The 14,952-nt window shown below is 61.4% G+C and overlaps 1 protein-coding gene across 10 annotated transcripts in view; it reads right to left on the bottom strand.

Moving 5' to 3' along the window:
* Positions 1–14,952, bottom strand: part of LRRC27 (leucine rich repeat containing 27) — a 30,148-nt gene that overhangs the window by 6,992 nt on the left and 8,204 nt on the right. For 6 of the 10 annotated variants that reach the window (XM_070781137.1, XM_070781139.1, XM_070781143.1 and 3 more), the window contains exons 5-8: positions 10,784–10,936; positions 8,794–9,157; positions 7,614–7,757; positions 4,355–4,496 (exon numbers count right to left, since the gene is read on the bottom strand). In XM_070781137.1, coding sequence (XP_070637238.1) covers positions 4,355–4,496; positions 7,614–7,757; positions 8,794–9,157; positions 10,784–10,936 — 803 coding nt within the window. Of the gene's footprint in view, positions 1–2,273; positions 4,077–4,354; positions 4,497–6,438; positions 7,209–7,613; positions 7,758–8,793; positions 9,158–10,783; positions 10,937–14,952 lie in introns of those variants that run through there. The other 4 variants (XM_070781141.1, XM_070781145.1, XM_070781138.1 and 1 more) reach the window with 4 other exon arrangements.

Genomic DNA, 14,952 nt, shown 5'->3' with positions numbered 1-14,952 from the left:
CAGACCACTGACGTTTATCTCGAAAACAACAAATTCCTTCAAACGTCTAGGTTAGGGCATTACCCAAAGTGTGTGTGAACAGCACTCTGAATGCTAGAGAATCAGCTCTGGGGCCTGGGGACATCTGCCCTGGATTTCTGACTACTGGGGCCTGGTGTGTTTCATCTGAGTTTGCTCGTCCGCCTCCCCACAGTGGCCATCCTCTGTCCTGCCTGATTCCTGTTCCCTGTCTACTGGGTTTTCTGTTCCGGAACTTTCTTTTCTCTCCTCCTCATGCTGGCCACACCTGGATGCCTGGGTGGAACTCTCCTGTGTGTGCCCTGACCTCCTTGGCTCCCACGTGGACGCCCAGTGCTCTGGGCTCTGTGCAGACCCTGTGCTCCTGGAGGTGCCCAGCCCCCTGCTGTTGGGGTGTGTTCTTGCTGCTCTGCTGGGGTGACCCGTGCCCCCACTCCAGCCATCCTGCAGCAGTTATCCTCCTGGCGGGACCTGGAAGATTTCTGCCGTCAGGGCTACAAGCTGGGGGCTCTGCAGCCCTGTAACCGGGACGCGAGTGGCAACACGGCAGAGCCGTCGCCCGGCGCTGCCTGCAGCTGCCTCGCCCCCCACTGGAGCCCCAGCCCAGGGAGCTTAGACTTGTGCATCTGAAGTGTGCGAGTGCGTCTGTGTGTGTGAAGTGTGCGAGTGTGTGTGTGTGTTGGGGGGCACAGCTGCTGCAGAGATTATGTGTGTGTGTGAAGTGTGCGAGTGTGTGTGTGTGTGTTGGGGGGCACAGCTGCTGCAGAGATTGTGTGTGTGTGTGAAATGTGCAAGTGTGTCTATGTGTGAAGTGTATGAGTGCATGTGTGTGAGTCAGGGTGCACAGCTGCTGCAGAGACTGTGTGTGTCTGTGTGTGTGGTTTGTGTGTGCATGAAGTGTGTGCATGACGTGTGCGAGTGCATCTGTGTGTGTAAAGTGTGCAAGTGTGTCTGTGTGCGTCAGGGTGTACAGCTGCTGCAGGGACTGTGTGAGTGTGTCTGTGTAAAGTGTGCAAATGTGTCTGTGTGCGAAGTGTGCGAGTGTGTCCGCATATGTGTAGGGGCACATGGCTGCTGCAGGGACTGGGTGAGTCTCAGATGGGAGAAGGCTGGGTGGGGTGCCGGGGCGGCGGGGGGGGTCATGCAGGGCTAATCTGCCAGGTCACCTCTAAGTGGGTCACCAGGCCGGCCGCCTGCGTCACCATCTCCAGCCCAGCAGCACCTGCTTGACCTCAGAAGGAGCCTAAGGCTGGGAGAGGCTGGGGAGTGGGGGGAGCAGGAGCCCGCAAGCTTCTCCTCTCCCCTCCACTCCCCATCCCCCCATCCCCCTACCCTCACTGGGACAGCTGCCACAGACGCAGCAGAATCGGAATTGGAACCTCCTGCCTGGGGGGTGGGGTGCTGCACACACAGCGCCATGTGTCAGGCCCTCCTGCTGTGGCTCCCAAGCAAGCGCCAGGTCCAATGGGCATTTCTTACACACAGACACCTGCTTTTACCTTTAAGACGTGAAGGGTGTGATTCCGGCTGCACCCCTAGCCCTGTGTTGCTGTTACCAGAGCACAGTGCGTGGACTCTAAGGTCACTGACAAAGCCGCTGGATTCAGAGCATCATGAAAAACGAGGATACCACAACTTTCGAAAAAGTGGGTGGTGAGTCACGAGGCTCGGGCCCCTGCCTGGACCAGAGGAAGCTTCCTGACCGGTGCAGGGGGTGGACAGGACGTCGGCGACCCCTGCAGAGCCCACAGGCAGGCTGTGGGAGGCCAGGCGCCCCCGTGTCCCTGTGGGCCAGTCCAGCCCGGCCCCTCCGCCAAGCTCACAGGGATGGGGGATGCGGTGGACGGAGCCCCAGCTCTGCCTACGTTCGCCCCTGCAGATGACTCTGAGGGCCACTAATGCGCTCCCCACCTACAGGCCCGCCACACGACTGCTTTTACTTCTCTGAGACAGGCCCCCGGAAGGCTCCCAAGAATTTAGTGTCTTTAACTCTCCCAGACGTGCTCCTGGAAGCGGACGGCCTGCAGCCGGCCCTCCGCGGCCCGGTCTCTCTAGGCTGCCCGCTGAGCGTGCCGGCCGCTGTTCACAGCTGGAGCACTGAGACGCGGGCGTCTCCTTTGGGTTTTCTGCCACCCGGGCGTTGCCTGCGACCTGCCTGTCCTGCCCTCTGCCTATCTGTCTACTGCACTCTTTAAAAAATCTATTTGTGGTTTCTCTTTATATATTAGATATTAACCTTTCGTTACAAACACATGTCACAATCTCCCCGTCCTTTGACTTTATTTTAGACCATGAAAAACACTGCTGCTTGTACTTTCCTAGTTTTAGTTTCAGTGTTGTTACATTTAACTCAGGAGGCAAAGTGCTACTCCAGATTTATAGACACTCTTCAGTTCCTATGCTATGAACCCTAGTAACGGAGTGACGAGAAGCTGTATTTCTCCGTAAAATACAAAATATACAGAATGGGACAAGCTTCTTCTTGCACAGCATCATGGAAGTCATTTCCAGCTGGAGGGAAGCATGCAAAAAGGCAGCGAGCACTGCAACACATGCCAGGAGTGCGCAAATACCATGCCCTGGGTCATGGCTGCCCCGTGGCGGCAGCGACTCAGTGGCCGTGGTTGGATGGACAGAGAAGCAGATGCCCATCCACACACACGGAACATCACTCAGCCCCAAAGAGGAAGGGATTTCAACACAGGCCACGATGCCCACAAGCCTTGAGGACGCGATGCTCAGTGAAATGACCGTCATGGCGCACACGCAGGGTGCCCTCACTCACGGGGGTCCCAGGAGTCAGACACAGACAGAGAGTGGGGAGGGGCAGGGACTGGGGAGCCAGTGCTGCACGGGGACAGAGCTGCAGTCTGGGAAGACGGGAAGGCCCTGCAGATGGACGAGGTGGCGCCTGTAGAGCACCGGGACTGCGCTAAGTGCCCCTGAACTGCGCGCTTAACCACACAGTCCAGACGGCACATGGTCTGTTACGGGCACTCAGGCACAAGTGACTCGTGGCAACTCCCCATCCGATGGCCACCAAGGCCACGACGACGCTTAAACCCAGGCCCAAGGGGGGTCCTGGTCTCTAGGGGTCACCTTGACGATCCCCTCTGTGCTCTGGGTAGGAGGAGGAGCCCTCATCACCATGAAGAGGCTGCGGGGGGCCAGGGGGCAGGGGGTGCAGGTGGAGGGAAATGGGCCTCCTGGGCCCTGGGGGAGGGGAGGAGGTCTGCTGCCCGTCTCGTGGCCCGTGGCCTGGACTGCAGACCGGAGTCCAGCCTGGGGGCCCTGAGCCCAGGATCTCGGGCCCTTCCGCTGCCAGATCAGCACCCAGGCGGGCCTACTGCCTGCAGAAGGGAGCAGGGGAAGCCAAGGGACTCCAGAGGGACAACAGGCCAGCGCGTCCCGCATGGCTGGCCCAGGCGGTCTGCTGGGGCAGGGTGCCCGCACAGTTTGGCCAGCAGCTGCCTGGAGCCGGGAGCCTGTGCAGGTCGAGGGGTATGGTGACCAACCCCACCCCCGCTCTGAAGACACACCTGGGGGGCTGGGCCCTGGGCAGAGCGCATGGGCTGTAGGGGGGCCCTGGGGCCCTGGGCAGGGGCAGAGTGACTTCATTACTGGGGTCTCACATGCAGGGGTGCGGAGCTGCAGACACAAGGCTGCCCTGAGCAGAGCCGGTGATGAGGCCTGGACGCCAGGACAGAGCTGCTTGGGGAGCACAACAGAGGACCGGCCAGGCCTCGGGATGGCCCGTGGGAGGGACCGGGTGGGGTGGGGGGCGAGGACAGCCCTCACTGGGCCTGGGAATGAGGAGGCCGGTGGGGGGTTCCCAGGACGGCACAGCCCCCCAGAGGACGCTGCAGAGGAGTGACTCCCCCTCTGGGAGGACCCAGGCCTGAGCTGCAGGCAGGTGAGGGATGAGCTTCGGGGAAGTGGTCTGAGCGCCCACAGGGAGCTCCTGGGAAGCCGGGCAGCGGGGCTGCAGGGGTGCTGCCGGCGGAGCCCGGGACAGGGTGGACGAGCTGGTGGTCTCTGTTTTCTGCGTGAGGTCACCGCTGGCAGAGGGACAGGACCGCCAGCTGACGGGCTTTGCAAGGCAGGCCGCCTTCACGCGGGTTCCTGGACGCGGCCCGGCCCCCTCCCCACCGCCTACCCGGCTCCGGGGCTCCTCCGCGGACGCCCCCTCCCCACCGCTTCCCTCCCCTCTGCGGGGGCACCCCTTCCCCCCCAAATACCGGGTTCCTCCGAGGGGTCGTCCCCTTCCCCACCCACCACGTACCTCTGCGGGCGCCCCCTCCCCTACGCGGGCGCCCCCTCCCTGCCCCCCACGTACCGGGTTCCTCCGCGGGGGCGGGGCTGGCAGGCTCCCGGGCTCCTCCTGCCTTCTCCTCATCACCTGGGTGCTCTCCCTCCACTCTTGCAGCAATCGCTTGTCTCTGGGGGGGTGCCGGGGGGCGGGCAGCAGAACGTGAGCGCTGTGGGTAAAGCGGCCCTCAACTCACCAGCGTTTCTACGGTCACTTCTAGAGCTTCACACAGAAGCGTTTCTACGGTCACTTCTAGAGCTTCACACAAAAGCCCCTCACTCCGGGGCCCCCCTCAGAGGGCAGATGCCGGCCGGACACCCAGGCCTCCTGGGCAGCGCTTGGCGCCTCTGAGTCTGTCTGGACCTCCTGGTGGGGACCAGCCCGACCCTGGCCAGCCCCTGCCCGCTGAGGCACCAGAGCCCTTTCCAGGAGGGCCCAGCTGGGGCCGCCAGCTCCAAAGCCAAGGCCTCAGGCATTTACGGGTCTGCACGCGGCGGAGGGGGGACGCCTGAGTCTCACCAGGAGCCTGAGCCCCGTCTCTGCCGCCCGGTGCCCGCGGCTAGGCTGTTGGCAGCGCATAACCTGCTGCACCACAAACCCCAGACGATGCCCAGGGCTTGCTGCCTCTGCGGTGCCAGGCACTGCGCCCAGGAGGTCCCCAGCTAGCCCAGCTCCACCCGGGCTGCAGCCGTGGCACTGAGATGGCTGGGCCGGGGGCTTCACACGCCGGGCTCCGGCTCTGGGCACCGGCTCTCAAGCCCAGGCAGCCACTCGCCTGTTTGAACCAAGTCCTGACTCTTCTGGCGAACCCTTCTGGCCCCCAGACCTGGCTCTCCGTCTCCTCTCCGGGCAGAGCCCTCCGCTGTGGGCCCAGAAGCTGCTGCCCTCCCAGACTCCCCAGATCTTTCCCGTGGTCCGGGCCCCTGCTGGGAGGTGCTAGATCCCCTCCGTCCTCAGGGTCACGGTGCTGGCCCTTCTGGGCTCCTGGCCTCCGCCCCTCAAGGCCTCTGTCTTGGGCTCCAGCCTGAGGGAGGCACCGGCTCTGGTGCTCCAAACAGAGCACTTCGCCCCCTGCAGCTCCCCCCACCTCCCTGCCCCGCCTCCCAGGAGCTCCCTATGGGTGCTCAGACCCCTTTCCTGCAGCTCAGTCACCCCTCACTCCTCCTGCAGCTCAGGCCTGGGTCCTCCGAGCGGGTGTCACTGCCCCACACCCTCTTCTGCAGGCACCGGCCTGCTCATTCCTAGGCCCAGTGCGAGGCTGGCTATCCTCGCACCGCCTCCCATGCCTCCTGGGAGGGCCAGGTGCCCTCTTTGCACCTGCACAGAGCCCTCCTCACCTGTGGGGCTGCCCACCCCAGGCCCCAAGCCGCTGCCCACAGGAAGCTGTGACTCTGCAACTGCAGGCGCCTCTGTCACCTCTCTGTGACACCTCTCAGGGGTCTCTGTCGCCTCTCAGGAAATGGGCTGCAAGGGACCTACTCCTTCAGAGGCACAGACCGAGGTTCTGGGGAACCGCAGGAGCACAGATAGGCGGGGGCCATGCGGAGGCTGGGCCACTGGAGAGGCCCCACGCTGGGCCTGGAGGCACTGACTGGTCTCAGGCCCACGGCAGAGAACCAGGAGGGAGCTGCCACCTGCCCTCTGACTCCAGAGCTGCTTGGAGAGGGCGGGTGGCGCCCTGGGCCCCGCGGAGCCCAACCTTCGTCTGCCCTGCCTCTGGGCCCCAGGCCGGGCGCCCAGCTGAGCCGGAGGAGGCAAAGGTGCTCGGGAGGGGCGGTGGGCAGCCGCCCCTGCAGACCTGCCTGGATGGGGAGGGGGCGGGGGACACCTGGAGGGGCACAGTGGGGGTGCGGCAAGTTCCACGAGGCACGCAGGTGGACAGACACCCGGGGGAGCCCAGGCCACACCGCCTCGCTCAGCCGCACCATCAGTCACGAGTGCGGGGCCCCAGGGCGGGCACGCCGTGTTCCCTGCCTGGGTCTGAGTGCCTGGCAGCACCGGCCTTTCCCTGAAGGCGATGGAACCCCACTAGAAAAGCACATGTGGGACGGGACCAGCATGCGGGCCCATCTGAACATTTGCTCTGAGGGTCCTGAGAGAAGACACTCAGGTGGGCTGATTCCAGAAGGTTTATTCAGACAATTTACAAGGCAGGGGAGGGACCGCGGGGGCAGAGCAGGCCCTGCTAGGAGGTGAGGCTGTGCCCACTGCAGCCTTGGGGAGGGGGAGCGGACAGACCCTGCCCTCTCTCTCCCTCGCCCCGCTGACCTCCTACCAGACCCCCCACCAGCCAAACCCAACCAGAGGGTGGGCGCACCCGGGCATGCTGCCAGCCAAACCCAACCAGAGGGTGGGCACCCGGGCATGCTGCCAGCCAAACCCAACCAGAGGGTGGGCACCCGGGCATGCTGCCAGCCAAACCCAACCAGAGGTGGGCACCCGGGCATGCTGCCAGCCAAACCCAACCAGAGGGTGGGCACCCGGGCATGCTAACAGCCAAACCCAACCAGAGGTGGGCGCCCGGGCATGCTGCCAGCCAAACCCAACCAGAGGTGGGCGCCCGGGCATGCTGCCAGCCAAACCCAACCAGAGGTGGGCACCCGGGCATGCTGCCAGCCAAACCCAACCAGAGGTGGGCACCCGGGCATGCTGCCAGCCAAACCCAACCAGAGGTGGGCACCCGGGCATGCTGCCAGCCAAACCCAACCAGCGGTGGGCACCCGGGCATGCTGCCAGCCAAACCCAACCAGAGGTGGGCACCCGGGCATGCTGCCAGCCAAATCCAACCAGAGGTGGGCACCCGGGCATGCTGGAGGCAGTCTGTCTGTGCTAGGCGGTCTCTGGGCGCCCAGGGTGCAGGGGAGACGGGCAGTCGGCGGGGCTGGAGGGCAGAGGGTGGACAGTGAGGACGGGACCAAGGTGACCCCACACGAGGCCGACTGAGTCAGCCCGGACCCCCGGGTAGGGGCAGGATGAGCCCACGGACAGCACGCTGCTCTAAGCAGCTTTCCTTAGAGCCGGTGACAGATAGGAGACAGACTCGGGGAGGAGCAGGGGGAGGATAAGGAAGCAGAGGGGGACACAGGCCGGGGGTGAACGCGGGGCTGCGCCCAGCCATGGGGCACAGCACGGAGGCTTCCAGCAAAGCCAAGACCCCGGACACCCCCGACCCCGACCCCGGACGCCCCACGCGACCCCAGGGGGCTCCCTCACCCCAGGCACCCCCTTGACCCTGGCGTCCCCCCCCACTTCACCTCGACCCGGGCACACTCCTCCACAACCTCACCTCTTGCTCTGCTCCTGAGCCTGCCTCTCCCGCAGTTCCTGGAGGGCCAGGCCCCTGCTCTTCCCTAGCTGGCTGGTGCGGACCAGGGCCTGCCGGGTGGAGTCCAGCTCGGGCAGCACGCCCTGGAAAGAGGGTATCTTCATCCTATGATGACACGAGGTCGTTAGCCGAGCGCGTCATGCAGCCCGAGTCGGCCCCTGGGCACGAGCGAGGAGCCACGGGCAGCTGCCTGTGGAAGTCCCAACGGTCACGGTTGGTGGGCAGGGCCTCCACCCCCTCCCCAGGCCAGGTCACGACTGGACGACACCTGGGACCAGGTGAGACTGTGCTGCTGCGGCAAAAGGTGGGCATGGACCTAGATGAACTGGGTCATCGGGGCCTCTGCTGGGGAGCCCTGTGCTGTGAGCCCAGGGCCACGGCCAGGCAGTGACCCTCCCCACGGCGATGACCCTCCAACGATGCTTTCCTTTGAGAAAGTCTCAAACCTATACAACGGCTGAAGCGACAGTGCAGTGAGCACGTGCCCCCTTTTCTCGTGGATCTAAGCTCTTCTGTTTTCCAGTGACCAGCCTTGTCGTCTCAGATGGGCCCGTCTCACACCTCGCCACAGACTTTCACCACAGACTCGTCCACACAGTCCACGGGGCCGCAGGCGAGTGACCGCGGACCGCGTCCTGTGTCCTGGATGTGACGTCACCCGCCTGTGCCCACGTATGAGCTGTGTTTGCCAATGTTACTGGGTGACATTCTCTCTGTACACACACACATCCACACACATGTGCACACCATGAACACACACACCACACGTGCACACACACACCATGCACACACACACACACCATGCACACTCACACCATGTGCACACACACACCCATGCACACTCACACCACACGTGCACACACATGCACACGTACACACCATGCGCACACACACACACCACGCGCACACACACACCATGCACACGCACATGGCGTAAGTTTTTCTCTCCTGTGACCTCTTGCTCTGAGCCTGTTTCCCTCGCTGCCCCCGTCTGGGTAACTTGAACACTAAACTGGGGCTGGCACCTGCCATGTCTCAGGAGGGCGACGTGGACACATGTCCCCCTGACATCGTAACAGGGCCTCACAGGATACCGTGACGACCTGCGGGGACTGCGTCCAGCCTCGCCTCCCGCCTTCACCTGCAGAGGGGCCTCGGGCGGGGGAGCGGCTTCCCTCTGGAGCTCAGCGCGGCCCTGAGGCTGGGGGGCAGCTCCGCTGGCAGCAGCTGGTTCCCCAGCGCCCCTGCCTGCTCGTTCTCCACGATCTCCTGCCGCAGCTTCCAGAACCGCCGGATCTCCTCCTCGCTCGGCCAGTCCTCCGGGGGCTCGGTGGATCTCCTGGGCTCGTGCGGGTCTAGTGTTTCAACAGGTGGGAAAAAGTCTGCCTTTTCTGTTACCATGCTTCCCTTTGGCTCCTGAGAACGAATGGTTTCTTTGTTAGGCACGTGCTCTTCGGATAACTCCAACAGGGGCTGTGGCAGATCCCTTACGGTCATCTTTTTAACTGGGGAAACGGACAGCGAACAAAAGGCCATTTTAGTAGGTTGCACTTCCACGCCCGAGACACAGCCTGGAGCCCTCTCCCTGCACAGAGAGGGCTGGGGGGCTCCCTGTGTAGAGTGGGCTGGGGCGGTCCCTGTGCCCCAGGCCCTCAGACTGCACATAAGTCCATATAAATGAAGACATCTTCCCCATCTAGACCTTCTAGTATCTGCTTCTAATTGATGCTCAGCCCACACACCTGTCATTTTTTATTGCAACACTTTTGCTGACTTTAGACACTTTGATCTCTAGGAAACTCAAGTGAGAAAACTGGCCCCAAACATATTCATCCTGAGGTGCACCACAGCCCTCATCGGGTGTTAGGGCCACAGCACCCTGCAGACGGGGGTCATCTGGCCTCACATGGCCTCTGGCGGGGCAGGACCCGATGTGCTGACTGACAGACAGACAGGAGGCCCAGGCCTGCCCCAGGCTCACCCACCAAGCCCAGTCTCAGCCTGCAGCACACGCCCCAGACCCAGTGGCCCCTGGCGTTCTTCAACACATTGAGACAGCTTAGTCCATCCAAGTTACCTTCTGGTACAAGGCGAATTCATCTTCAGCTTTTCGGCCTAATTGATTTACCATTTTCTACCCTTTTCCCCAGTCGATCATGTATCTATTATGTTAGAACCCACACAGCCCTCTTTGTAAAAATACAAATAAAAAATACAATGGGACCGAAAGATAATGAGTTTTAACTATACAATAAAATGTTAAATTCTGAACAATACGTTCAGCGTCAGTGGTCACAACTTTGTTTCTTGAAGCGGAGGCCGCTCTCCGTGTTCGGGGGAGACTGGAATGTGGGCGGGTGGGCACCTGGACTCACAGGTCAGCATGGCGGCACCTGCCCTTCGGAACCGGGCCAGGGCTCCTCCCCGGGAACCCAAGGGTGCACGAGGGGCGCACTGTGGCCACAGCAGGTGCGGCTCGTGTGAGCCCGGGACGGCCTGGTCCCGACCACTACATGCTGGGGGTTGCTGCGTTTCTTTTTAAAGAAAAACAGTTTTCAAAATGGGCAAAGACATGCTTTAAAAAGTATTAAGAAGTGACGAGAAATGAGCCTATGTGTCCAATTTGCTTGTGGACAATTGACTCAGCATCGGACACAAACTGGAGCCGGCCCAACACCAAACAGAGGAGGAGAGGTCCCGGCAGAGGCGGTCCTTCGAGTCAAGCAGGAGGGCCAATGGCAACGCCGCAGACGGATGCTGACTGTCACCCCACGTGGCGGGAAAGCAACTAACTCGGGACAACGCAGACCACTGTTCCGCCTGGTCGTTTGGTGTGTTTTTAAGTGACTCCTGGGGTGGTCACCTCGTGGGGGCTTGCAGGTGAGGACAGCTTTGTTTGAACCACCCCAGTGGGCTTTTACCCAAACCCACCCTCAACAAGCTCAGTGACAGGCACCGAGGGTGCAAACCCATGCACTCGGAACCAGGAAGACACGCGGCTCTGAGAGAGCACGGAGGTCTGTGCGAGTCTGGCAGGGGATGTGCCAGGCGCCTTCACCCCGTGTGACTCCCTGGGGCCCCGGTGTCACAGAGCACTGGCACCAGCGTGTCCTAACAGTCGCGCCACCCACCTTGAGGGGAGCCATCGTGGGGGGCCTCGTGGTCGGCCGCGCAGATCTGCAGGAAGGTCAGGATGGCCACCAGCCCCCTCTGCACCACAAGGGGCGGCGGGAACTCCAGGGGGCAGTGCCGCAGACTCAGGGCCTTCAGGGTGGTCACGCTCCCTGCGGGAGAGCAGAGCCGTCAGCACCGCCAGCCAGCGGAACCGGCCCGTCGGGCAGCCCGGCCCCCAACATGCCCCAGGATCTGGGGCGAAAGGTCATGACAGATGTCTGAGATCTGCTTCCAAAAAAAAAAAAATCTCTGCAGAGGAGAGGGGTTCTGCGGATGAAGACCATGGTGGTGATAAAATTAAATATGGAAATGGAAACGGCAACCGCAGCGCTCTGGTGAAAACCAAAATACAAAGATCTGTCACGTGCTATCTCAAAGACCTATTTTCAACAACAACAACAAAAACTCGGGTCATTCAGAAAAGGAGGAGCAGGAGGAGCACGGGCCGTACACTCAGGAAACACACAGTCAGCAGAGGCTGTCTTCCAGTTGGTCCAGGTGCCGGATTTAGCACACAGAAACTTCAAAACAGTCATTTTACATGTGTTCAAATGAATGAAACAACAAAAACAACCACCCGTGTTTAAATGATTAACGGAAAACGTAGTGAAATGACTCAGCAAATGTCAACACAAAGTACAAACTACACAAGAGAAGCAAGTGGAAGCTCTGGAGCTGAGAATCACGAAGACTGAGATGAAAATCTATGGGAGGGACTCAGCAGCAGGCACGAGATGGAGCAGAAACAGTAAGCGAACTTGAAGATGGAGGAGCAGAAAGTCTCCATCCGAAGATCACAGACGGGGAAAGGGTTAAAACCAGAGCGGAACCTCCAGAGCCTGTGGAACAGCGGCAGGTGTGCAAACGTGTGTAAGGAGAGCAAAGACACAGAAAGGAGCAGAAGAGTGACCCAAGGAGACCGCGGCCGAAAAGCCCCCGGAGGCGACGACAGACATTAATCTACACTCCCAAGATGCTCAAAGGGATTCACACTGAGGACATCTCGGTGCAATTTCTGGAAGACCAAGAAAATAACCTTGGAAACAAGTCATTATGTAAAGGAACCAGCCACAAGGTCTGGTTTTTCCAGTAGTCATGTCTGCATGTGAGAACTGGACCATAAAGAAGGCTCAGAACCAAAGAACTGATGCTGTCAAACTGTGGTGCTGAAGAAGACTCCTGAGAGTCCCTTGGACTGCAAGGAGATCCAACCAGTCCATCCTAAAGGAGATCAGTCCTGGGTGTTCATTGGAAGGACTGATGCTGAAGCTGAGGCACCAATACTTTGGCCACTGGATGCAAAGAACTGACTCATTGGAAAAGACTGATGCTGAGAACGATTGAGGGAAGGAGGAGAAGAGGGTGACAGAGGATGAAATGGTTGGATGGCATCACCAACTCAATGGACTTGAGTTTGAGCAAGCTCCGGGAGATAGTGAAGGACAGGGAAGCCTGGCATGCTGCAGTCCATGGGGTTGCAAAGAGTCGGACATGACTGACCGACTGAACAACACAAGGTCGCTGGCTGAGTTCTTGCCAAGAGCAATGGTGGCAGAAGACACTGAGCATCAGGCTCCAGGTGCTGGAGAAAACCTGCTGATCAAGCATCTGAGTCCATCCAACTGTCCTTCAAGACCCCAGATGAAAGGAAGGCCTTCCGGAATGGACTCACATAGAAACAGAGACCGTCAACTGGCCTGCAACAATTTAAAACCTGAATTGGTCATTATCTGCCCCTCCCAGCCCCACCCCACCCACAACCTCAAGTGCAGGTGAGAACCACTGAGCAGAACGGATGAGCTTAACAGTCAGCTGAACACAGCAGAAGACAGGACCGGTGGACACAAAGGTGGGCCAACAGAGAGTCCATCACGGTGGCGCACAGAGCGGGAGACAGGGAGTCCATCACGGTGGCGCACAGAGCGGGAGACAGGGAGTCCATCACGGTGGCGCACAGAGCGGGAGACAGGGAGTCCATCACGGTGGAGCACAGAGCGGGAGACAGGAGCTGGGAGAGGGGCGCTCAAGGCGTCTGAGACAGAAGCACACGTAACCGTCAGGAGCCGGATGCGAGGGAAAGGCATGCGGGGGACACGACGCCCAGAGAAACAACGGCGGCCCCAGAACCCCCCAAATCTGACGAGAGGCATCGACAAGCAGAGCCAAGCAGCGCAGTGAGCCCCGAGCAACGTGAATACAAAGAAAACCACACCCAGACACACCACAGACAAACTGCCGAAAGTCAAATGAAAAAAGAAAAATCCTAGAGCAGCCAGAGGAAAAAAAATGTGACCTCAATTATCAAAACGCTTGACTTCTGAACAGGTGATGGAATCCACACAACAACACAGATGTCTCCGAAGTACTCAGTCCCCACAGTCTGGCTTCCCACACGCTCAGCTAAAACATCCTTCAACAACGAAGGCAAAATAAAGACGACCTTTTAGAAAACCTGGGGTGGCAGAGGATGAGGTGGTTGGACGGCATCACTGACTCAAAGGACACGAATCTGAGCAAACTCCAGGAGATAGTGGAGGACAGAGGAGCCTGGTGTGCTGCAGCCCACGGGGTCACGAAGAGCCGGACACGATGTAGTGACCGAACAGTAACAATAATCCTTTGCCATAAGACTCAGTGTAACACAAAAGAAGATCTTCCCGCCAACAAAGTTGCCCCATTTGGAAGACGAAACTTCAAGAAGAAGTGAAGAGCAGCAGAGGGTGACCATGTGAGGAACGTAAATAAGACAGAGTGCCCACTGGGTGCAGCCCACACCTGGGGGCAAAACGCACGAAGGCACAGCACACGAGGCTGGCAGGAGGCGTGGAGCCCAGGCAGGAGGAGCCCGGGAGCCCAGGCAGGAGGTGCCCAGGAGCCCAGGCAGGAGGCGCGGAGCCCAGGCAGGAGGCGCCCGGGGCCCGGGAGCCCGGGCAGGAGGCACGGAGCCCGGGCAGGAGGCGCCCAGGAGCCCGGGCAGGAGGCGCGGAGCCCAGGCAGGAGGCTCCCAGGGCCCGGGAGCCCGGGCAGGAGGCACAGAGCCCAGGCAGGAGGGACCCAGGAGCCCAGGCAGGAGGCGCGGAGCCCAGGCAGGAGGCTCCCAGGGCCCGGGAGCCCGGGCAGGAGGCACAGAGCCCAGGCAGGAGGGACCCAGGAGCCCAGGCAGGAGGCACGGAGCCCAGGCAGGAGGTGCCCAGGAGCCCAGGCAGGAGGCACGCAGCCCAGGAAGGAGGGGCGTGGAGCCCAGGCAGGAGGCGCCCAGGAGCCCAGGCAGGAGGCACCCAGGAGCCCAGGCAGGAGGCACGGAGCCCAGGCAGGAGGTGCCCAGGAGCCCAGGCAGGAGGGGCATGGAGCCCAGGCAGGAGGGGCCCAGGAGCCCAGGCAGCAGGCACCCAGGAGCCCAGGCAGGAGGCACGGAGCCCAGGCAGGAGGCGCCCAGGAGCCCAGGCAGGAGGGGCGCGGAGCCCAGGCAGGAGGCGCCTGGGAGCCCAGGCAGGAGGCACAGAGCCCAGGCAGGAGGTGCGGAGCCCAGGCAGGAGGCGCCCGGGGCCCGGGAGCCCGGGCAGGAGGTGTGGAGCCCGGGCAGGAGGCGCCCGGAAGCCCGGGCAGGAGGCACGGGGCCCAGGCAGGAGGTGCCCGGCAGGAGGGCGTACCAGGAGACACCCGGGACCCCAGGCAGGTGGAAGAACCCTTCACATGGAAAGTGAACAGAGATGAACACACTCCAGGCATCCACGCCCACATGGATAAACCTCCAGGACGCCGTGCTGAGCCCCAGATGCCAGGTCACCAAGCATACACACGGGACGAGACAAACGCAGAAGCTTAGCAGGAGTCTGAAAGGAAGGCCCTTTAAACATGTACTGGGCAGGGGTGGTGAGTGGGAAAGATCTCAAGGCAAGCAAAGACAGTGAACAGAGACCCTGCTGGCCGAGGGGAGGGGCAGCTGGACCGGGAGGGTGCCTAGGCCCACAGAGCCCCGGTGCCGCCCTCCCTGAGCACCGCAGGGCCCTTCGTCCCCAGTGCTCACACATGTGTGCACAGGCAGGACGTCAGCGTGGCAGTGGCAGCCCTGTGAGCCCCGTCGTCTCGGCGCCCAGAGGGATAGAGCAGAGGGCGTCGGCTGCGT

The sequence above is a fragment of the Bos indicus genome, chromosome 26 (assembly GCF_029378745.1).
Source record: "Bos indicus isolate NIAB-ARS_2022 breed Sahiwal x Tharparkar chromosome 26, NIAB-ARS_B.indTharparkar_mat_pri_1.0, whole genome shotgun sequence".
NCBI classification, from domain to species: Eukaryota; Metazoa; Chordata; class Mammalia; order Artiodactyla; family Bovidae; genus Bos; species Bos indicus.
This window is presented reverse-complemented; position numbering and strand designations above follow the sequence as displayed.